The sequence below is a fragment of the Fistularia commersonii genome, chromosome 3, assembly GCF_037954325.1.
Source record: "Fistularia commersonii isolate RoL2024-O1a breed Wild chromosome 3, RoL_Fcom_v1.0, whole genome shotgun sequence".
NCBI classification, from domain to species: domain Eukaryota; kingdom Metazoa; phylum Chordata; class Actinopteri; order Syngnathiformes; family Fistulariidae; genus Fistularia; species Fistularia commersonii.
In genome coordinates this window covers 15,408,895-15,434,267 of record NC_141286.1, presented here as the reverse complement: position 1 = coordinate 15,434,267, position 25,373 = coordinate 15,408,895, and the positions used below count along the sequence as shown (strand labels likewise).

Sequence of the window (25,373 nt, the reverse complement as noted above, 5' to 3'; positions counted from 1 at the left end):
CGGCTGTTCACACAACTTGATTTACATTCCCTTTGTTCACTCTAACACACAGACATTTTTTTTTCAGGAAAAGCTCAAGTCATTTCCATATAAATGCACATGTTGCTCTTTTTCTTTTTTTTCTTTTTTGCTTAAGATCTCTCACCATGACTGATACACTTTATGTGCACTTCTTGAAGGTTCTTTCACATGCAATAATAAACACTCACTGTATATAAACCGCTGCTATGCTTTGTAGCAAAAGGGCCCTTTCTTCAAAGATAGACAAAATAGGTTTTTGTTCAAATTTCTCAAATGAATAGGTTTGTTGTCAGGAGATGTATGCGTGAATTATAGTGTCAGAACCCCAGAAAAGAAATCAGATTAAGAATTCCAGAGACATTTTTTCATACATTTCCAAAGCACATTATTATGTTGAATGAGACTTGTTCTTCTTCTTCTTTTTCTTTTTCTTTTCCTTTCGGCTTTTCCCTTTTGGGGTCGCTACAGCGAATCAACTTTCTCCATTTAACCCTATTCTCTGTATCCTCCTCTCTCACCAACTACCTTCATATTCTCTCTAACAACATCCATAAATCTTCTCTTTTGTCTTCCTCAAGACCTCCTGCCTGGCAGCTCCAATTACAGCATCCGTCTACCAATATATTCACTATCCCTCCTCTGTACATGACCGAACCGTCTCAGTCTGGCTACTCTGACCTTCTCTCCAAAACATCTAACATGTGTTGTTCCTCTGATAGACTCATTCCTGATCCTATCCATCTTGGTCTCTCCCAAAGAGAACCTCAACATTTTCATTTTGGCGTACTCAAGCTCTGCCTCCTGTCTTTTGGTCATCTTAACTGTTTCTAGGCCATACAGCATCGCTGGTCTCACCACTGTCTTGTACACCTTTCCTTTCATTCTGGATGATAGTCTTCTATCACATACTACCCCTGACACTCTTCTCAACCCATTCCAACCTGCTTGAACCCGTCTCTTCGCCTCTTTGCCACACTCTCTGTTGCTCTGGCCTGTTGACCCAAAGTACCTGAAACTTCTTAATCTCCACTTTCCATCGCCTCACCGTTCCAGCTGGGTTCCTCTCATTCACACACATATATTCTGTCTTGCTGCGACTAACTTTCATTCCTCTCCTTTCCAGTGCATACCCCCATCTCTCTAGATTTTCCTCTACCTGTTTTCTGCTCTCACCACAGATCACAATGTCATCTGCAAACATCATAGTCCATGGAGATTCCTGTCTAACCTCATCTGTCAGCCTGTCCATAACCTCAAACAAGAAAGGGCTCAGAGCTGAACCCTGATGGAGTCCCACCTCAACCTTGAACTTTTCTGTTACCCCTACAGCACACTGTACCACTGTTTCACAGCAAGAATACATGTCCTGCACCAGTCTAGCATACTTCTCTGCCACTTCAGACCTCCTCATACAATATCAGAGCTCCTCTCTTTGCACCCAGTTATACGCTTTTTCTAGGTCCACAAAAACACAATGAAACGCCCTCTGGCCTTCTCTGTACTTCTCTATTAGCATTCTCAAAGCAAATACTACATCTTTAGTACTCTTTCTAGGCATGAAGCCATACACAAATGCTGACTTCTGCTCTCTCTTGAGTGAGACTTGTTATATTTTAAAATTCCAAACTGATCAAGCAGAGCAGAGAATTGCAGTAGAGACAGTACAATATCCTAGATCCAAATGTGTTTGGTTTTTGATCAGATGATATTTCTTGCACCCGACCAGAAATCAACCAGTGGAATATCTTTACTTTTGCGGTGTGATATTCATTTTAGAGGCTGATTAAAAAAACAAACAAACAAACAAACAAAAAAAAAGCCTTCAGTAAATTTCTTTTCACGTAAACACTTGCACATTGACAGTTTCCTAAGGCTCAGATATACAGAATTCTAATTCCCTTCATGTTGTTAGTGCATCACGATTATGGCTTGGCTTTTGTTTTTATGTCCTATTTTGTAATGTTGTGGCTGGAGGAAAACGGTAAATACTGCCCAGTGTGTGTTTATCACTGATGGTTCAATCAAAGATAATCCTTGATGTCTGTAGTGACGCCAGCTGTTTACTACTGACAAATAAGAGGTAAGACACAAAGGTCTCCGGGGTGTTTTACTTTTAAAATGGAACAGATGTTCTGCCATGTTTTTGTCACACCCTCCTAACCCACTCCATTTGATCTACTCAATGCGGTCATGTTGCCTCCAACGACCGTCCTTACTGTGCTATTGGCCACCGACTACTTACCATTGAAACTGTCTGGTGGTTGTGACCGGTTCTTGACCAACACCCCACAACAAGGAGAAGGTACTTTGGGTTAATTATTGGAAGATTCACTTATTGAAACACTCATTAAACATACCCATGTAATTCCATAGATTGTTGGTCACCCCATGGACTTTTTGGGCATGGGGGGGCAACAATTTGGTTTGGTTAATTTCACTTTGAATTATAAGATGGACAGGAATGGTGGATCTATGTCGAGTTGTTTTAATGTCCATTGGAACTTCCTCCCGATATGGTCTTTATCTGTAAATCTGTATACTGTTGTGTGTATATCACTATGATTCTGTGTGTGTATGACTTTATGAGCTCTCTCCATCTGCAAGGAAGAAATTTATCACTGTCAGTTAGTTAGCAAAAGGGATGACACTGAATACATTTTTAAGCAAAGTCAAAACTGTATTCGTTTAGGACTGCTGTAATACTCGCTTAAACATGAGGCACAAAGGAGAGGGGTGTTATCTGAATTTTGGTATGGACAAATGGAAGCAACTTATTAAAAGTCCCATTATGTGTTAATGAGAAGGTTTTTCAGGGCCCTGAGCGAAATAAACTGTCTGATTAGTATTGAGGAGCCAGAGGATCCTTCCTCGCTTAACAGATCTTTCTAATTGAGAGGTCAACTAGTGAATTGTGCAGTGGCGGCAAAATGCCAAAGGCTTTTAATGCTTTAAAAACAGATTAAAAGCTCAGCCTTGACAAGATAAATAATGTAGGCCAAGTCTGAAATATGTATGTCAACACAGCTGTCACCATTCACTCAAAAGGGGATGAATTTATGGGGTTAGTGTTCACGCATTTCCCATTTAGTGCAAGTGGATTACTGGATGATGGTTGAATATGAGAAATCAAGAATCAAGATTTTTTAAATGTCAATGTGCTGGCACAGTGAAATTTTGCAGTGAGAGCTCCCAGCTTGGAGTATGTATAGGATGATAAATAGACATGGTTGAAATTCAGCTGCAATGATTGAAACAACTGTTGAGATGACTCAACCTGCATGATAACCATGGCAAACAATGACAAGAGAACATACCTGATGCGTGTAAAAAGTGTGGAATTAGAAGAGTTTATGTGCCCGTCAAAGCCAGTCCTGATTTGTTGAGACTTTAAATCGTCTTGAACATCGATTTTTCAATTTTTTATTTTTCACTTTACCATGTGCATTTGAAGCTCTGTTCTTTTCTTTTCTGCTGGACATAATTAAAAAGCGCAATAGAAGTAATTAAAAGTTGAAGAAGAGTGTCATCAAGAGGAATTTTTTGGTTTTCTATAAGTTTAGGTGTCAGAATCTGTGTTGCTACAAGTGAAAAATAAAATCAGAATATCTTCTATTAGAGGCGGACACAGAGGTTTTGTCACTCTTACTCTGTGTGAGCGTATTGGAAATGTTGAATTCTTAAGTGGCAATCAAACCATCCCATATCTGAGGTGTTTGATGAAGTGCAGGGGTTTGATTCAGATAAGCACATATACATTGCTAAAGAGATTAAGTATTGACTTGCAGTTGGGTAAAAAAATCCCTGCACGTATTAGATGCCAAAATCATGAAGGAAGGCTTGAACACCACAGGCGGAGAGAGAATAGAGCTAATAGGAAATTAAATTGGGTAGGAAGGAAATAAATGATGGTCCCTTTGCACTCCCAGGCTTTGTCATCTTCCAGTATGCATATTTAATGCGTGCTCAGCCTTGTATACACATATACACACATCTCGTGTATGTGGGTGTGTGTCGATTGTAAGCGAGATGATGTCCACAGTGTCTACATTATTTTGTTCAGTGTCCAGCACCTTACAGAGTCGCTAACATCACCCCAGCTTGTCCCCATAGGTCAGGACTGGCATTTATACCAGAGTGGGGGGGCTTCCTTAAGTAATTTCAACACATTTACAGATGCGAACAGATGAAATAAGATAAAGCGCCGGCTCATCTTTGCTTTTGCGACGGTACATTGATCTGTTGTGGCCGGAAGGTTTGACACAGCCTCTCTGGCATCAACAACACCATCGAATGTGTTTTTTTACCAATGGCAGCGCTCAAAAAAAGTGTGATCGCACGCTAAGCAGCGACAGGTCATGTTCTTTCTTCCACTGATAAAATTTGACTGCATCTTACTAAAAGTCTGCAAAGTTTCACAATGAATTACTGTGATGCTGTTGAGCTTGCGGCAATGGGAGAGTTGTTTCAAAGCATCCTGCAGTTTTGGTTTCTTTTATTGGCCATTTTTTTTTCTCATTTTTGCATGCTCAGTTAGCCTTAACTTGTTTCTCTGAATCAAAGCTTTGACAGTTTTGGATGGCAAAACATCTGCGAGGTCTGTGTAAACTTATCTCCAACCCCAGTTATCACTACACTGCAATGCCCTTCCCATCCTAACTTTCTGATTTGGATGTTCCTCATGTGGATTCTAAAAAACAATTATAAATAGTAAATTTTCAGAGCCTGTAACCTTCTTACGCTATTTCTGCTACAGCCAGGATCACGGTCAGAATGGAGGTAATGTGAGATTTGGTGAATATTGATTCACTATTCACCGGGGGAATCTGTGAACGTACACAGAAGCAACTTAAGCTTTGACCACAATGTAACTCACACCAAATAGCTTCAGGCTTTCTGGTGATCTACTGTTCTGTCAAAACCCGGTCCATTTTCAATAACATCATCTTTGATGAGTGAATTAGGGTACATGTTGGTGTTTGTGTGTGTTCTAGCTGTGTGTGTGTGTGTGTGTGTGTGTGTGTGTGTGTGTATGTTTGTAAAAGCTCTTCTGATGGTGCGCCGAGCATCTCATGCCTGGCCAGATTCATTTCATCTCCTCAACGACTGGCTGCTCGTGTTAATGGTGTCAATAATGACTTAACTGCATTTTCACTGCACAGCCTCTCCGAGTGTGTTTCCAGGCCTGGAAGATAGAGAAGTCATTTAGAGCATTCAATGTGTTAGATTTTCAGCTCTGCTGGCATTAAAAAAATTAAATAAAATGGAAATGATGATCGACAGCCTTGCACATTGCTTAAGTCAGTAGAGGCAATTCTTAATGGATTATTTGTAATAAACTAATTGCCAGCTTAGTTACTGTATATACATTGTCTGTCATTGTATAAAATGTGCATATTCAAAATTCGGGAAAAAAATAAAATAAATAAATGTTATTTTATACATGTGTGTATGTATCTATGTATATATGTATGTACTGTATGTATGTATATGCATGTAACTAAGTTATAGTCTTAGTAGCATTTATTTAGTTTTTGTGTCCTTTTTTTTATTTTATATTATTGCACCATTAACCCACTTCCATCATTGGTTTACAGGATTTTTAGTCACAGAACATACATCTATTGATTTGTTATTGAGAAACTATTTTCAGAAAAAGGACATGCAACTCAGAATTCAAAATAAACAAAACATCAACAGCAATAGCAACACTAATAATAATAATAATAATAATGATTTGCAAGGAATTCCCAAGCAGTTGGAAATATTAAGTATTTAAACTAAAAAACAAACCAAAAAAGAAAACTAATAATCAATTTTTTTAGGGTCAGGTCAGTCATTTCCAGTTAGCATTATTGTGTGGGAAAGCTTCTGTAGTTTTTTTTCCTGGTACAGAAATGCCACTGGGGCAGATAGCTGGAGTTGTTGCCCTCATAACTAAAAGATTACTGGTCGAGATCTACGGCAGGAGTGAGCATCTGCCCTCCTTCCATGATTCGCTGCTGACCTTAATCTGTTCGCTGTCCATCTTTTATTTTTTTTCTCCCTATATTGATTGTTGATGCAATTTTCCTGAATGATGACTCCCACGCAAGGGACTTGCTTCCACTGTCACTCACCTCCTGCCCTCTTGGTGGTGCTTACGGTCATGCGTCCCAGAACGAGATTCTTTGTTTTTTACAATGGCTACACGGTATTCTTCTTTCTAAAACACAAATGTCCAATAAATGTGTTAAAACCTACTTAACAAACCTATTTAAACAAAACACAAATGTAAAGGAAACTTAGTAGGAACAAAGCTGAAAATACAAGTATATATACCACAAAAGTAAGGTCAAATCAAAAAATTTCCAGAGTAAATAAAATACACAGATGAAAGAATAAAAAAGTAGTATCTGTACTTCAAAAAAAAAAAAAGAAATATAACAATATGAAAAAAATAAAGTAAATTGAAAATAATTTAAATCAAATTTCAAAACAGGCATGGCCGTGTGGTATTGGCCCCTTCAGAGAAATGTGCGTTTTCTGTGTGTGTGTGTGGGGGGGGGGGGGTTGCAATTAGTCTCTCAAGCCAAAGTCCTGCAAAATCCTTGGAAACTGATCATCAGGATAGCGCGGGCACCCTGGATGGATATTGAACGTTCTCCATGTCGGTTAAATCACATGAAGTGGTCAGTGCCCTCAGGATGGCCCAGCCGTTACAGCAACAGATGACGCTTTGATTAGCGAGCGACTGTTCCCATTTATCATCCCGCGAGCCCCCCAGCTCTATATTGTTGCAATTAAAGAGGGATTTGGCGACAGCGTCGAATGAAAGCTCATAATTCACCTAGAAGAGTTACCTCTCACCCATGAGGGCCTGGGTTGGGGGGAGCAGAGGACTGTTGGCATTAGTTGGTATGAGCTACTTGTAGTAATAAAGTGTCTTTGACACTGAAAATCAATTTTAGTCACTCCGGCATTGTTTCCTTTTTATTTATTTCTTTGTTTATTCCTTTTTACTAAGCTTTGTGTCTATTGACGCACCAAGACACCTCTCATCAAGAGCAATCTAATTCTGAAGCTTGGTCCAAGCAAAAAACAGTGTTTGAGAGCCTTAGAAAACAACATTTGGTAATCAGAATGCATATCTTTTAACCTAGGGTTTAATTTGCTAATGAAAAATAGCAGAGTAACAAATTTAATTTGATTATCTTTAGAGGTTGTACTCATTCTTAAATGGCTGAATGCAGTTTAATGGTTAGTTAATTAACCTGGTTAGATCGGCTTAATATAAATTTAGCAAAGCTTATATATCATTTTACTTTAAAATGTTTCAGTAACATGGACTTCAAAATAGGAATAGACAGCAACATGTTTCCAGTAAAAAGAACCTTACATAAATAGGAATACTGAAATGGATTTAAGCATAAAGTACTTCTTGCACAAGGGTATTTGTCATGTATGTAGGACAACAGGCTGCTGTATGACAGATAATTATTTGTTAAATTGTTTTGCTATTGCTATTTACCAGCATCATACTCTTATAAAGAGGTTTCGCATTGAGCAAATGTACATTTTCACCAGAACACTTAGCAAACTGCCGGTTGTTGTGCATAATTGCCTTCTCTGCAGAGCATCTACCACAACAGAGTCCACAGGAGAGCTGCCTCCATTGCCAAGGACCCCGCCTACCCCCCAACATGTAGTGTTCACACTCCTACCCTCCGGCCGGAGGTACAGGAGTGTGAAATGTAGAACGACACGATTAAAAAACTCGTTCTACGCAACTGCCATCAGACTCTTAAACAGCTGACACTCATTCTTCTTGCATATGTAAAGTCGACTGGCCATTTTATACTGCACTCATCCTTACATCTGCACTTTGTGAGCTGCACACCAAACTACACTCAAATGTGTAATTGCACTGCCACTGTTCTATTCCATTCTATGCCACTGTTCTATTCATATTCATATCTATAATCATATTTATAATAATGTTTCAGCACATATTCAAATTTAATGCAGACAGCAAAGTAGGAATTTCACTGTACAGGGAAGCACATTTCTACACTGTGCATGTGAAAATCAACACTTTGAATCTTAAATCTTGAATAACCCTCATGTCGCTGATTTCTTATCAATCTCGATGCCAGATAACGTGCTTCCTTCACCAGTTTCCTCTTTCAGAGAGGACACTTTTCTTGGATAGATTGTTTCATGTTCCTCATTTTGATGCCTGCACTTTGTTGTAGCCTTTCATTGGAGAAGAAAAATCTTGGCATCCAGTTTCTTGCCAAATGTTTACGCTTGAGCCCCGATCCGGGCGACACATGAATACATGTAATTAGACTTTTTCTTTTGTCAACTGAATTTGCTGGTTTTCTGCCGTCCTTTAGGAAAAACAAATCTATTTAAATACCTCGCTGGGTTTCTTGTGTGCATCTGCACTTTCTAAGATCTAAATACAACATTTATTACGTGACGGTAATGGTTCTGTGGGTCTATTGGCATCTGTGTTTGTTTGCATAGGTATGCGTCTGTGTGTGTTTGCGTGTGTGGTTGTGTGTGTTGTGTAGCTCTGTTTGCTGGCTCTTAGGTCAGTGAGTCATCTGTTCTGTGTGTTGGAAAGGAAACTGACTCAGACCCATTGATTTACTTTGTGGCCTGTTGCGGGTCTGAGTCATTTGCCGTATGGCGGACCTTTTCAAACCATTAATCCAATTGCACTGTCTGACTTCATATCAGGGATGGTCTAATCCTGCAAATGTCTCTAATTAAGTGTCTTCGGCATGTTAAGAACTTTGATTTGAATTAATCTGTTCATCTCGAATTTTCACCGAGGTTTAAAGCAGCGACCTCCAAAAAATTCTTATGTATAGTGTACTGGTGGGGCGGTGCCAGGATTGGTGAGGTCAACAGGCTTAACAAGATAGTGAGGAAAGCCCGCTCGGTGGTGGGACTGCACCTGGACCATCTTCAATCGCTGGCAGTGGGGAGGGTTAAGGACAAATTAGGAGCAATCCTGGACAATCCTTCCCACCTCCTGCACGATGAACTGTGGCTTATGGGCAGCTCCTTCAGCCAATGGTTCATCCCACAACTGAATGCTTCAGGCGCTCCTTTGTGCCCACGGCCATCAGACTGTGTAAAAGTAGTCCTGATGGCACACAACTCAATCTGTGGTGTATCTGTGCTGCTACCATAACCCCGCTACCTCAACCCATTCACTACCTCACCCATTCACATGTCATCCCCTAATTCTGCTGTCTTTCTTATCTTTGTTGGTCCCAGCATGCACGCATCCTGCCTATTTTTATTTCATTTATTCTTGTCATTGCTATTTATTCAATTCTATTTATATTGTCGTTTAGCTTCTCTATTTGTCACCCTCACTGTTCCATTATGTTGTCCATTCTTATCCCTGATGTTATTGCTTTTGTTCTCCCTACTGTTTATTTATTCGTGGATGTCTTGCTATCTTCTGTCTTCTAACTGTCTCTCTATTTATATTTATATTCATATTCATTTTTGACATCATAACTGTTACGCTGCTCTGACAAAGGAATTTCCCCTATGGGGATCAATAAAGTTTATCTTATCTTATCTTATCTTATCTTATCTTATCTTATCTTATCTTATCTTATCTTATCTTATGCTTTTGTAGTTAACAGCAAATGAGGATTGAATGGAGCGAAGACTGCCCGTGTTTATCCTGCTAGGATTCATATTCCTGACTAACTGATACGACTTCAACTCACATTCTTTGCAGTAAATTCTCTCGCACTGATGGATCAAGCCTGATTTAAATAGTACAATTTTTCCCATTATACTTATGAGGATTATGCATGACTTAATATGATAAAAGTATATGTATTAATGTGTTTTTAATGACAGTTGACACAGCCGAGAACAAATTTGCAAATTCTCCTCGACGGAGAGGATGAGCCCAACGTGACTGAGGGGAGATCATGTGATGAGAGGGGGTTGGGTTGGGGGGAATGCTTCGGTTTGGTAGATTCAGAGGAGGGTGAGGTCTGATATCACCGCCTTGAGGGAGAAAGAGTTTTTTTTTTTCCAAAGCCATTAAGACATCAGTGGCACTCATGTCTTGGCCCGTAAAATGACCCACCCCCCCACACTCCAACCCCACATCCCTCTATTACAGCACATTAAAAAACCATACGGGGCATAACAGAGCTTTAATAAATGTCACTGCTTCTGCTAGATGACGAGCAGGGCAGAGGCCAGGATGTCTGTTTACCTTCGACATGTCACTAATTAGCCTCTGTTATACTAAACCCCCCCCCCCGTGTGTGTGAGTGTGTGTGGCATGGGTTCAGAGGGCACATTGCACGATCATGTGTGAGATAAGAAAGGAGGGTAATGAGATCTGATAGCACCTGCCTTCTCGCTCGTGGGGAGGAAACACCTGGAGTTCCGGCTCCTGCTGCCACCGTTCAAGATATCACCTCTTTCAATTTACTTAGGCACGCACGCAGACATATATTTGTGTGTGCGCACATTCACTTATCATTCACGCATGTACTTTCTCATGAACTTTGGTGAAAATATTTAAATCTGACTCAATTCAAGCCAAAACTCTTCCTTTTTGAGTTGATTTTCCTCAGCTTTGGTTGCAGAACCACCAGTCCGGTGTTGTGAACTTTGCGGGCCGAGAATTAAAGAATTATTTATTTACTACAGCCGCCATCACTCGCAATTACAATCCTATGAAGACCGCCGTTCTCGTCTCTCACGCCTTGCCCTCAACCCCGTCGTATCACCTCTCAATGGCTGCGCCAGGGGAGGATTCAGATCCGGCAGCCGCAAAAGCATGGGGTTGTTAAGATGGAGAGGAAGATCACACCACAGTGATGGACTGATGAGTGATGTCATGTTTGTTCAACTGATTAACAATCCCAGATCAATAAGGAGCATCTGCAGAGGATTAGTATGATTACCAATTGTATGGATTCCCTCTAATCCCCTGAGACTGTACACCGACTCTCAGCAGACATTTAAATTCAAGATTCAAAATGTTTATTGTCATGTGCACTGTCTGGAAACACTCTGGACAATAAAATTCTTATTTTACCATCCATAGTGCAGAGAGACAGGTAAGGATACATAGAAAAAATAATAAATATACTGATGTAATCAGATGTAAACAGTTCAGGGAAATGTAAACAGTACACAGAAATGAAAACAGTGTAAAGTGTAAACAGTATTAGCAAGACGTGCAAGTTAAAGTTGAGGGCAGTTTTGAATGTGCAAACTCACAAAGTGCAGGGCCAGGTTGGATGCAGATGGTTTAAATAGAGACATAAGTTGCATGAATAGTTGTGTGCAGCACTGGCTGTACTGGATGTAAAGTGCAGAATTGCAGAATTTAAAAAAAAATAATGATAATGGATATGATATGATACAAAAACTATTTAAGAAAAATAAAAACCTCATATAGTTTCATGTTCTTATGGTACAGTAAAAACACCTATTGACTCCATATGAGGTCAGAATTTTTGAAGTTTACTTCACATTCAAAGTTTTACCACTCGCTCTAGCCCCAGTTCAATCTCACAGCTGGGAGGGATTAGAAAAAGCAAAGCGGACAAAAGCTCAGGTCTGTGTCCGTGTTAAAAGAATGACTTATAAACAAAAGAGTGAGTTAGAGGGATGATGAATATAGAAAGTGGGGAAGGTTAGAAAGCAATGCACACAGAGGCCTATAGACAGTGCTGTTCACTCCATAGCAACTCCTCTCAGGCGGCACTAGGAAGGCACGGCTAACAGCTCACTCATGTACACTCACGCTCCTGACTACATGCTAACACACGCCGCTGGAAGTACTCCTGTCCCTGTCGTATCAAATGTTCTGGCATTGCATTATTCATAGAGCAGTGGATCTAGACCAGACTTGAAGGCTGTTGTCAGTGGTGTGGAAGTATATCCAAATACGGAGACTATTTATTCTTCCTCGAATCCTATCACCATGTTCGCTTCACTTGGAGAAAGTCAAATTAATAATTTACTGATCTTTTTTTTCTCTTTTTATATTAGAGGCCGGTATATATTCTCTTGTCATTCTTCGAGCACATAACACTAATTTAAAATCCTTATGTTCTTCAGATGACATTTTGACATGTCAAAATGCCAGTCAGATGAACTTAAGGAAGCTTCTTAAGAAAGCAAGTGTGCAGTCAGACCACCCTCTGCCCTACTGGGAGGCTGACTGGCAGAAAATCCATTGCTGGAGATAGAAGGTGTCTGTAGGCACAGACACTTAAGGCCTCATTTTATGTATTTGATTTCTCCTGCCTGTTCATGATGCCCACCCTCAGAGGCTGCTCCTACTTGAAAGTAAGGGTTATCCCAAACCAAATAGCTTTGGACTGGCTTCACAGTTTTTCGCAACTGGTGACTTTCTTTCTCAGTGCCAGAAACCTTTTTAACACCCCTGGAGAAATCCAATGTATTAAGTGATTCATCTATTCATTATCTATACTGCCCGTCTGGGTGCTTGAGCAGTGAGGCGGGGTTCTCCCTGGACTACTTGCCAGTCGATAACGCAGCCAAATGTAGAGACCACTCACTTGCTCATTCACATATCTGGTCAATTTAATGTCTCCAATCGACCTGCTGTATGTTTTTGGAGTATAGGAAAAAAAAAACAAAGTACATACAAGGCTCCCTATGGGTATCAAACCAGGACTTTCTTGTGAAGAGCTGACATCATGCCCCCATCCATGTATCCAAGTCAAGCTCAGGGAACTGATGGGCCTCAAATTGCAATGAGTCGAGGACAATTCAAAATTCAATTTATAAATGAAATTAAAATTCAATTACCACACAAAAACAACTTTTATTTCAGAGAAGTACTTCAACAATGATGGGGTGATCTTTGAGTCAGTCAGGTGATGAAGATGTTCCTTCAATGTGTCCTGGACCAGACTGTTAGTGAGCGCTTGCCTGCGAAACGTTGATGTTTTTGGCCCCGATTTTCCACGACTGCTCTGACAAACAGCACAAAATATTACCCAGACCACGGCCTTCTGTCTGCTGACCTGAGCCACGTTGGGTACTGAGCCTCTCACCGATCACATCGACTGATGTGTCCAGCTGCCCCGAGGTCGGATTATCGAGCCTCCACCTTCAGACAGGGAGCTGATGGCTTCTGTAGAAACAGAGAAAAGGAGACGTAGGATTATTGCCATCCTCTCCTCGTGGGTTAGAGGAGCTGTGACACAGAATAGATTAATGCCATTCATCACTAGGATGTTCTTCCTCCATTGATCCACAGAAAAAAAATCTCAAGGATCATTCTAATGTTCCCCGCACATATCAAAGGAGAGATTTCTCTCATTTTGAGCAGACCACCACCGTTCTTCCAACATATAGCTCCAGCAGAATTTCAGGAAACTATATTGTTGTAGTTTATCACTACTTCATTGCGAAATTGCCACAGTATTCATGGTCGGCATGGCAGGAATAATAATTATGGTCTATCAAAGGAGCTTGAGTGTCTTTATTTCTCACTGCGCAGTTTTGCCATGTGAAAACCTTGCTGTTTTCAATACTTCAATACTGTTTTTCAATACTTTTTGGCCAAAAATGTTTTTTTCCTCTGTGAACATTGGAAACCCCTCTGTGGTGTCGCAGCTCAGAAGCGCTTGCAGCTCACATTGGTCCACTTCTCACTAACTCTGTCCATTTGTCAAGAGAAAACAGCCAATCAGTGACCACAACTGCTTTTTAAAAATGGCAGTAATAGTTAATGGGTTCCAGCACCAAGCACCTACCGATAGGTCCTATGTAACGATAAAAGGGTCCAATAGGAGCTGCATGGTTCAGAGGTCCATGGATGCAAACTGAATCCTAGATCCTGAAAATGTTCTAGGAACTGCGAAGAGTTCTACAGTGTGAAAGAAGCTCTAGATAGATAGATGGGTGAAATTCATGCTGACTCGTTTTTTTTTTTTGTGCTTGTCCATTGAAAAGCATGGCGTGTGAGAGGAAACCACAAGTACATTTCTTTCAGGAGTGATTTATTTTCATTATTCCTGCCAGAGGTGTGAGATGCAGCTCCTGCTGAAGCGTGCTTTAGTGTCAAACAACAGACTCAGACACCAAACACCGTGGCCTCTCGCAACATGCCATCCCCAAGCGCTGTAGATCCAGGGGGTTAAATGATTTTCTTTTTAACCAACAGAGATGTGAAGCAGCACGTGGACTACGGTGTGACTAATACAACAAGCTGTGCACGTTCCGTCCTGTCACTTCTCATCAGCGCTGCCTGAGCTTCGCCCTAACAGTTTACCGTCCTCTGTGTCTGCAGGTGGAGCGGGAGATTGCCATTCTTAAACTTATAGAGCATCCTCACGTCTTGAAGCTGCACGACGTCTACGAAAACAAGAAATATCTGTAAGTAATTTCATGCCGTCGAGATGAGACAAATGACCGTGGCTCTGACATTCACCGTTCCTTCCCCCGAGCAATAGCAGCGCAGCAGACAGTTTCGGAATTTGCATTATTCCACCCCAAGTCAATTCAGGTTTTATTTGTAAAGTGGCAAATCAGAGTAGAGTTTTTCTTGACGCTTTCCATGTTGAGCAGGTCTGGACCACACTTTTAAAATGATTTACAGAAACCCAGCATTCCCACATGAGCAACAGTGGCGAGGAAAAACAGAAACCTTGGACAGATCTAAGCGCAATGTGTGCAGCCGTCTGTCTCGACTGGCGGAAGCCATCTCATACTAATGACAACAGTAGCGCTAACAACTGCAAGGTTATATAATACAATAATATTTACCATATTCATCAAGCAATAATGACATAATGATGGGCGCCTGGCCAAACCGCTGTTGTAGATCAAGCCAGGTGCCCCGGGAACCTGTAACATGAGAGACCCCAGAGAGCCCGAGGACTCGGGAGGAGACGGGAGGTTACTATCATGCATTGATGAAGGGATGTGTATGCATACAAGATTGGAGGAGTGGAGGGAATGAAAGTAGAGCATCAAGGATATCCCTCGGATTTCTTCGAAATCCATTGTTCCACTTTAACTTTTAGCTTTCTGGGAAGTCCTTGAGTCATTTGTGCGAGCGCGGACTGAGCATTTCTAGTGTTCGCTCACGTGAAAATGTCAAGAGATACTTTGAAGACTGTCCTTTTTTGAGAGTGTGTCGCTCAGTTGAATTCATGGAGTGTCAATGTGTGCCCATGTTTTATCTCTGGCATTAATCTTGTGCACGTGGTGCCTGTGCTCCAGTGGAAATGCCTCCTTCAAGAATTGATAAAGGCGGTCCTGTCAAACGGAACGGGGATTTGTTTTCTTAATGTTGCGGGGACAGGAGGAGATGTTCATCACGCATGTAAACAGTTTGCAGGGGAACATGGTGCACTCGCAAATCACACACAAACTCCGCTCTAATTTAAATGGCTATGGCAGGTGAACACTCGAGCAGATCCCTTAATCTGCTAATACATCAGGCCCCGGGGAAGCCGCGGACCGGCGCAGATCACCAGTGTCTCTGAGACAAATCGGGGAAGGGGGAGTAAAGCATCTCAAAAACTAAGCACACAAAGGAGCATGAGAGGTGGATTGTCTCGTGTGTCTTTATTTTGTTGATGCACTGAGGTAACAGGACTTAATTGTAACATCCACAAGCTCCCTATTTTGTATTCATTCATGCTGCTTCTACTGTGAAAGAGTGGGTTTTAGTGGATGGACTGATTGTTATCTCGATAGAGTCACAGGTCAAAGTGTTCCAGGTCCAGATGTTTCATTTTCTTTTTCTACAATTCACAATTGTTTTTTTTTAATTCATGTAATATTCAAAATGTAAATCTGGAAACTTGGATTTTCTTCTTTTCCTCTTGGCTACTGCTTTCACGGGTCCCCACAGTGAATCAACCTCCTACATCTAACACTATTCTCTGCATCCTTTTCTCTCACACCAATAATATTCATGTCCTCTGTCTCCACATGCATAAACTGCATCTTCTCTTTGGTGTCTGGAAACTTGGATGTCAAACCAAAAAAAAAAACAGAAAAAAAACAGAAATGTATTAATATAGGATAATGTATATTCAATAAAAGACACTCCATGGCAACTAGCAAGACAGCACCTAAAGCTGAAATAAAAGTCTAATGCTTTCACATCTCAATCATAATATTTAATTGATCTTCACACCCTGTGACGCTGAGGACGATGGATAGATGGATGGACGGATGGATGGATGGATGAGTGGGTGGATGATCTTTACAAATGTATTATCTTTGTGTTTGTGTTTGTAAATCATTATTAAGGGGATTTATAGTGCATATACTCAGGAAACAATCACTATTATCTGGATTTGCTGGTCATATTTGGCTTAAAAAAGCATGTAAAATGGGTTATAATGTGTTGTAAATTACATTAAAATCAGCACTCAACCCCTGAGGTCTTGTTGAATATTTGATGAAAATCATCCAAAAATTGTGCTTGAATATTTGATGTGAACAGATGACCAATCAGTGAAACCATATAGAGGCTACAAATAGAGAAGTACAACTGTTCACCCTCTCATTCACATATCAGGGAAATTTAGCATCTCCCATGAATCTACTGCATTTTTTGGGAAGCCAGAGAACCCACAGGAGACCCCCACACACGCAATGAGAACCTGCAAACCCCTTGTCAGAATTCAACCTTGTCGCTGTGAGGCAGAAGCGCGAACCACATTCCAAAATTTTACCGAACCAATATATGATGATCAGCCAGAAAGTGAAGAAACTAACTCAAAGGATTTGATATTGTCCTGTTTATTGACTGGAGGCACAGCCAACGCAAAAGCCAATCAGATCTTTGGGGCTAAACTGCTCTCCTTCAGGTCCTGTTTCTTAAATGCTTCATAGGGGACTCTGAATGCTTTAGCAGCGCTGTGCTCAAATCATGAAGGCATCTGGAGCTACCTCTCGATCCCGGTGTTGAAATAGACGATGCGGGAATAACGTTGGCATCATCCTTGTATGACTGTGTGACTCAGATGGTTCGGTTTCCCGTACAGGTACCTGGTGCTGGAGCACGTGTCAGGAGGGGAGCTGTTCGACTACCTGGTGAAAAAGGGGCGGTTAACACCCAAAGAAGCCAGAAAGTTCTTCAGACAGATCATTTCAGCCCTGGACTTCTGCCACAGCCACTCCATTTGGTGTGTTCACCTTTGGCCTCCTGCCTGTATCCCGCACACAACATGCTCTATTCATATCTCTGGATTATTTTTGTTCTCAGACACAAAACAAAAACTATAACAACCTAGAATTTCTAAAAAAAAGATAGGAAACTATATTTCGTCGTAATGTGATATTTGATAAAGCGTATTCTTTGTCTGGTCATCTATTAATGGTTTCACGGTACCTTTTAAAGTCCTTAAACTTTAATATCATTAAGTATAATGAGGCAGAATGTTTGTTTTAATTGTGCTTAGACAAGTTAAGAAATCCTCCAAAAATGAAGTTTTGCTTTTGAAAAGTTTAGTCAATCTCATTTCATGAGAAAAGCATGGATGGATTCCCTTGATATACTTTTTGAAATATCTGAAAGACAAATAAAAGCACACTAGAGGGCAAACACATGTATATGTGCAGCAACGGCAGCGTTTATATGAGGAAAAAAAAATAATATTTTCACTTGGACAAACGTACAGACGTGAAGAAATGGAATTAATCTGTAATCACTGTCGTCTTAAGCTGTCCTAACATAGTCATTACACATTCATTAATGTGTCTCATCCTTCTGACTACTCGTCATTCTCTCTCAGCTGTAATTTGCGGTAAGTGTAAAATCTCTGTCAAAGGATTGAGTATCTTCATGTTCACACAAAGGTTGTTCTCAGGGATTTGCAAAGTCAAGGAGGGTTTGGGTTTCTCCCAGAGCGTAGTTAGTATTAAATGATCCAACTGCCTCTGGATGTTAAGAGCATTTCAGGTCAGGGACAGTTCAGGACCTCCTGAGGCTTCAGGAAATCTCAGACCTTGAAGGGGTCAGGGTAGGGGCAGGGGTCACAGTCTTCGGTGATCCGGTGTTTTGATCTTGCACGGTAAAAAAAAATAAAATTAAAAAAAAAAAAAAAAAAAAAAAAGCAACACCCTCAGAAAACCCTCTCATAACTGACGTGTGTGAATTAATCATCAAAAAAAGAGGAAAGGGACCCGGAGGACAGACAGACAATGTCTGGAATAAAATCCAGAGTAATTAGATCCCATCAATAATGGATGGTGCAGCTGCAGCTAAAACTTTGATGATCATGATGAGGCCCTGCAAGATTTGAGGTCAGGAAGAGTTTGCCATGACATGAACTGTCCTGATGATCAGGAAGGGGGAATAAGACCCCGCTCCGCCCAGTTCCAAAAAAATCTGATTTAAGGGCACTTTAACTACCTTTTATATTATTTTTTTTCTTTTTGCCTTCAGCCACAGAGATTTGAAGCCCGAGAACCTGTTGTTAGATGAGAAGAACAACATCAGGATAGCGGACTTTGGCATGGCGTCTCTGCAGGTTGGGGACAGTCTGCTAGAGACCAGCTGCGGGTGAGCATTTCTCGCATATACGATTGTTGTTGATTTAATCGCGTTTCTGCATCTCGGTTCGTCTCAAGGCTGATGTGTTTTCATACACATACTCATACACATTTTGTGATATCAAAAAGCTTTACAATGGATTTCATTCACCCACTAACAAACACACACACATTCTCACACTCACAGACACACACACACATTCACACACACACTCTAAAAATTCAGCAAAATAAAACTGAAATATATATATTTATCAGCATGATATTTCGTGATTGTCTAAATATTGCTCTACTGTGTGTCAATGAAATATTCATTCCAGCCCTCAGTTTTGCAGGTTTTTAATTTCACTTTCTTACCTCTGTCACTTTTTGTCTTTATTTTAAGACTCACCATTCACACAGGTGATGCGTGTCCTGCTCTTTATTATTCTGGATGGAATGACTGTTCATCACATAACATAACTGCTTATATGCGTCATCTGGAAAGGGCGAATCCACCGTGACACAATGGAAGTGCCATGGCAACTCAGGAGTGAAGTTCACTGTCACTTTCTTTTCGTCACAGCCATGTAGATGAAAGCTTATATAAATGGAACATGAAGATTTTGTGTATTATTTGGTCTTCTACAGGAATTCGGTTAAAAAAAAATGTATATAATGATCATATATTACATATATATAAAACTAATAAACCAAATACAGCTGGAGACGTAAGAGTCCGTTTGGAACAAAATAACTTAAAATAAGGGTCTTCAGCTCCTTCAAAGTTTCTCGACAACAAAAAAGACTTGAAAACAAAGACAGGTGTTCCCCCACCTCGCCGTCTTGGAGTATTAGAACGTGTCAAATGTAATGTGATGTGAAGTGATGTGCTGTGATGAAGATGTGAAGATGTTAATGAAGATTTTATTTATTAACATATTTATTTTTTTCCAAAAAAAAATCCAGCATGACTTTGCCATTCAAGCGATACCTGAATGCATGTGATTAATACCCGAGCCTTTGGGATGCTGGTAGTTATTGCTCTCTAGCTCCCTGTGCTAATAGACAGTAATGAAGACAGTGACAGGATCTGCCATATTAACACACAGTCACTGATGGATCTCATAAATCTTCTGCGTGAGTAACAAGTCAAATATCTCCTCGATGCGACATCCTAGGACATATTAAATGTCACCTGACAACACTTTGCTTCAAGCGTGGACGTTTTTGCTCCGGCGTAATTAAATAGCAGTCTGTGTGTGTTTGAGGACTTCACGTTACATTGATTATCATCGTTAAGTATGACGCCGGCCATGATGGAGTGTGACTCTGTGGTGTGGCTCCCAGTTTGTTTAGCACTAAGCTGGGATGGCGAAGGAGTCTGCGCTCCGGTGGTTCCAATGTATCAACACAAGAGGACGAACAGACAGTGCTGTTACCGTGACATTCAGCTTATTCCAAGAACAGATGTTGAGTGTTATAAACAGATATGAATGAATAACTCTGGGCCTGCACCATTACTTACCCTTGCTTTGGCTCTGTCTTTCTGTCTTTGTTTGTTTTCTTCTTTTTTTCTTTCTCTCTGCAAGTATATTTTATGTAATCACAAATGAATACCATCAGGGAATCACACGATAATATTTGGAAAAAAGGAAGAAAAAAGTTAAGAAGAAATTTGTCAAACAAAATCAACAAAAATTAACAAAATCAGAGTAACCTGATCTCAAAATAAAGATTTTTTTCCAGGAAATCAATCGGGCACCTTGATTTATGAAAGGTACTCTGTTACGAACAGTCAGCTCAGGGATTTTGCCTTTGATTTTTGTTTCTTTCTGACTTGAAATTACTGTAACATGAACAAAACAAAACAAAAAAAAAAAAGGAAAATATTTCTCTAAAATCGATAAGAGTAATAACATGCTGTCAGTCAAACTGCTCTGATGTGGCTGGAAAAGTGAGTGTGAACCCTCGGCTAGCCTTTAATTAAATCTTTATAGATTTGAATATTAGCGTGTCTGCGTGACAGAGTCAGGCTCGGGTCCTCCGACATTGCCGTTGGACTCAGGGTTTTTATTATTTTTTTAGTGTTATGTAATGTCATCTTTTTGTCTTTTTATGTTTTTAGCTTTTATCATGCCTGTGTATTTCTCAGAGAGGCGATGGGTTGTGTTCAGGATCTTTTGTGTGTTTGCTGCTGGCTGTTTGCTCTGAGTGAGTGGAGTTTGAGTATATGCTCCAGCATTATCCCTCTTTCTCTCTCCCTGTATCTCTTTATTTTATTTTTTTGTCAGATCTCCACATTATGCCTGCCCAGAGGTTATCAGGGTAAGTACTCTCTCTGTGTTTTGTGTCTGTTATTAAGTAATGGCAGCTCCAACCTCCAGGACAGGTCTTCTGTCTCCATCCTCTCAGCATCCAGTGTACTCATGCCCTTTTTTGTCTAGCACTTTTATAAGCAAGTGTGATGTCATGCAGTCCTTTCCGACCTCATCCTTTTCTTCTTTTGTGCATCGTCTTCATCCCAGAATTCAACTTGTTCATGCAAAAAGACTGCTTTTTTAACAGTTTGGGAATCATCAAATCAAATATAATGCAGTCCATGAATGAATGAAACACCACTTGAATGATTTTCTAATGGAGAAACACAAATTGATACACTAAATACTAATTATCACAAATAGAGGACTCGGGTAATTAGTAGTTCTACAGTGAGCTGAGTATTACACTAGCAATAAACAAGGGTTTCTCAGCTGCAGGTGTATCTGGTTCTCCTTTATTTTTCTTTTGTTAGATTCTTTCTTTTATTTCTTTAATCTGTTTCCAGGCGTGGTTTCATCATAACTCTGATTACCATTCACTTTGCAGTAGGTTCAAACTTCCTAAAAGAAAACGTCAGACCGTAGTCACAGTTTCCAATTGCATGCATTATTGTACATTTTAATTTTAATGGTGTTTTGAATAATGTTCTCTCATTGGAGGAACGTTATGATTAAAATAGCATTGGAATGACATTTTAATATCCCAGTCATAAGCTTGAAAATTAGGTCCCTCTTAGTGGGGGTATGAATTTCATTATGAAAAGGCACTAGAATTCTGATCTGTCAAAATGAAAATTACAATTGTGTTATTGCATTTTTTTTCACATTTCATTCCACACTGTATGCATGTAATGCATTATTTATTTATTTATTTTATTTTTTTATTTATTCACTTATTTATGAATAGAATGGTTTGTTATGTCATCCTATGGTAACAATAAATAACCTATCAGCCCTATAGAGTGAATATCATATTAGTTTACATGATTAGCTTAGAACAGATTTAAAAGTGTAATAATGTGGATATCTAATAATGAAATACTTTTTCATCTTTCAAGAAGATGTTTGAAGAGTGTATAAGTATAAGATATAATCCCAAGACTAAAAAATTTGAAATTGATCTTAGAGAAAGAACTTAGAGAAAGAATGGCTGTGGCATGGTGACATCCACCTCCAAGCAGTCCTCTGAGCGTGGTGATAGTCAGGGTGAATGGCACCCCATCCTAAAGTGGGTCCCCCGTCTGTTCCAGGGGGAGAAGTATGATGGCAGGAAAGCAGACGCATGGAGCTGCGGAGTCATCCTGTTTGCACTTTTAGTGGTGAGTGACGTCCGCCGCTGAGCCGAAGAGGTTAGATGGAAATGACTTCAAATGACTAAACAGGGGTGTGTGTGTGGGGGGCAGGGGTCTTGAAGGAAAAAGAAAGGTTCAAAATAGACACTCATGTGGTCTGACATGAAATCACATATTTACAGCTAGCTGCCGTTTTAGCCGTTGTGTAAATTACGTTGGGGCGGAGCAAATTACAGATGAGGTAGTTGTCATAGAAAAGACAGCTAAGAGATTAGCAGCTTGTACACTGCAAGCTGCAGTTACAGTCAAGACAAATATTACTATATATAGTTATAGGCTGATTAAAATGTAAAAGTTATTTATATTCAGCAGCTGTTACAAAAAAATACCTATAATTGACAGGGAGATGTTCTGCCTAGTTCACGATAGATAGATAGATAGATGGATGGATGGATGGATGGATGGATGGATGGATGGATGGATGGATAGATAGATAGATAGATAGATAGATAGATAGATAGATAGATAGATAGATAGATAGATAGATAGATAGATAGATAAGGCAGAGGCATACACTTGTTTTAGTGACATGTTTGCACAACAAAGGTTGGATTGAATGACTGCATAACATCTTGAAATCCGAATTATTTGAGTTCCTCACTGTAAATACAGAAAATAAATTTGTCCTTTAATCCTGGCATCACACATTCGTGATATGATCGATGACCGGAGAACAAAAATCAAACTTCACTTCCTGCGTTACGTTCAATTATCTCACAGAGAGAGTGGTGCCAAGTCTGAAGATGAAAATGAAGACTGACAGGTTGTCAGATCCCCCTACAAGAAATTATTTTTTCAGTTCATTTCTTTCAGCACAAAAATTTGTCTTAGGGAATAGTCGCCTCCCTGCAGCATGAGCAACTGCTCATACATTCAGCGTCACACAGAGTGACGCCTTTTCAAGACCGCAGCCTCATAATATGACATTGAGGAGTGAGTCATCATTGGCCATTGATTTGTCGTACACTCCGCGTTCTTCTTCTGACTAAGATGGAGCACAGAACAAGTGAAGGTCCGCAATCCCCCCTTCGCGCCCCTTTGTCGTTGTGACTTTGTCGGTGCCCATCTGGCTCCATCCTGCTGCTTCTCTACGAGGAGGAAACGGGATCAGTCATCACTGCATCACTGAACGCGAAGTCGGGCCGTCTTCATCATGGCCGGCCCGGCTGACAGATCTGTCCCGCTGATCCTCCCCGGGCGGGCCGCATCATCCCTCACTGAACACCTGACAGGCCATTTACCTGACAGCAGGAGGTGACAGGGCGGCCCGGAGACCAGAATCAGTTCCTTTGCCTCTGAAGTACAAACATTTTAAATCGGGGCATTTAAAAAGAAAATACATATTTTATGAAATTTGCATGTGTCTCTTCTCTCACCAAGCAGATGTGTTTTTGTATAGGAGATTTAAGACTAAACACACATACACAGACATATATATATATATATATATATATATATATATGTACCCAGTATATATACATACATATGCACATATATGCATATTTGGGTCCCTTTTTTTAATATATATCTCCCTCTTAAAATATGACCAAAATTCACCCATGTTTTTAAAAGAAGGGAAATGAAATCTAGCCATTTAAAGTGAATGATCCATTTCTGGTTATAGAGCTGTGGATCCTATGGTTTGATGTTTCACAAAAATCCCCAATTCTTTAATAAGTTGTCATCATAGAAAAGACAGATAAGAGATTAGCAACTGTATACCGCAACCTGCAGTTATAGACGAGGCAAATGTTACTATATACAATTATAGGCTGATTAAAATTTAAAAGGTATTTATATTCAAAATCTGCTAGATAGCTAACATCTTCACATCTTCACAATTTCATTAATCAGTCAGTTAAAATAAAGTAAATGATGAAGTTTCCCTCACAGAATTCTATTGCATTATACAGGTTTTCTCTGACACTTCGCTACAGCCATGTGAGTAATTTCTAGATATTTTCGATGACATATCTCCTGCTCTTGTACCTCCAGGGCGCCCTACCTTTCGATGATGACAACCTGAGGAATCTGTTGGAGAAGGTGAAGCTGGGGGTTTTCCACATGCCTCACTTCATCCCTCCAGACTGCCAGAACCTTCTCCGCGGAATGATTGAAGTGGATGCCACCAAGAGGCTGACGGTGAGACTGGAGCTGGGAACTGGCAGAGACCAGCACCAGCTTCGCATCTTCACAGTCAACAAGGCCACTGCTGCGGAAACAGCTCTGGCTAAATTTAGCATCCCTCGCTTCTGTGCTGTGCTTGAAATCTTTTTATAAACAGGCAAATTATTTGTTTCCTCTCGGAATAGAAACGCTCTAAAAATAACAGTATTAGATAACGTGCTTGGTCTTTATTCATTATTTTATTTATTCCATGTTGCTGCTGACTCAAACAGTTACTTATGATTCAGCTTTCTTGCAAAAGGAGTCTGCAATACGACAAAACCAAACTTTGCATCCCCAGGTGAAGGAACTCACAGTCACTCAAGTCAAATGTACAAAACATAACAAAACAGTTTAATTTTTCATTAATTTTTCTATTCCTGTCATTAGGAAGTTAGTTGATCCCTCTATTTCATCTCCCATTTGTGAGGACTATATATCTGCTGATGAAGTCTAAATGCATGATGGTCCTATCAGACACTTCAGTTTTTAACATCAGTACTTTCAAATGCCTAAATTATTTCGAAAGGGAATTTAAACTAGCCATCATTTTGCTGAGGACCCTGAGTGAGACTCTTAAGGGCCCCACTGTTCCAGTGTCAATTATCAGAGATTCAACTATGAGGATTAGACACGGACACACAATCTGCAGCGGTCAAACATAGCAGCAGCAGAACTGTTAGTGGTTCACTGTGTGTGTGTGTGTGTGTGTGTGTGTGTGTGTGTGTGTGTGTGTGTGTGTGTGTGTGTTTGTCGCTTGTGTGTGTATGGAGACTAACTGGAGGTTTAGCAGAATCAAGATGATTGAAGTGCAGCCGGGGTGAAGGATGTAGCTCAGGCCAGCCTTTCTCTCTGCCGCTTCACTGCAGCAGTCTTGCTAGGACATGATAAGACTCCAGAGACCGGTTTCCAATCCATCTGTTCTGAAAAAAAAGCAAAAAAGATGAAGCTCGACCCAGCCTGTCAAATATATCCAGGACTAATAGAGCTCCTCTTA

General features: G+C 40.3%; 1 protein-coding gene across 7 annotated transcripts in view; it reads left to right on the top strand.

The window, feature by feature from the left end:
* LOC147235651 (serine/threonine-protein kinase BRSK2-like) overlaps window positions 1-25,373 on the top strand; it is a 117,354-nt gene that overhangs the window by 67,830 nt on the left and 24,151 nt on the right. For all 7 annotated transcript variants that reach the window (XM_086143791.1, XM_086143793.1, XM_086143790.1 and 4 more), the window contains exons 3-8: window positions 14,333-14,418; window positions 17,049-17,189; window positions 18,452-18,568; window positions 20,832-20,865; window positions 22,109-22,177; window positions 24,206-24,352. In XM_086143791.1, coding sequence (XP_085999917.1) covers window positions 14,333-14,418; window positions 17,049-17,189; window positions 18,452-18,568; window positions 20,832-20,865; window positions 22,109-22,177; window positions 24,206-24,352 — 594 coding nt within the window. The remainder of the gene's footprint in view (window positions 1-14,332; window positions 14,419-17,048; window positions 17,190-18,451; window positions 18,569-20,831; window positions 20,866-22,108; window positions 22,178-24,205; window positions 24,353-25,373) is intronic.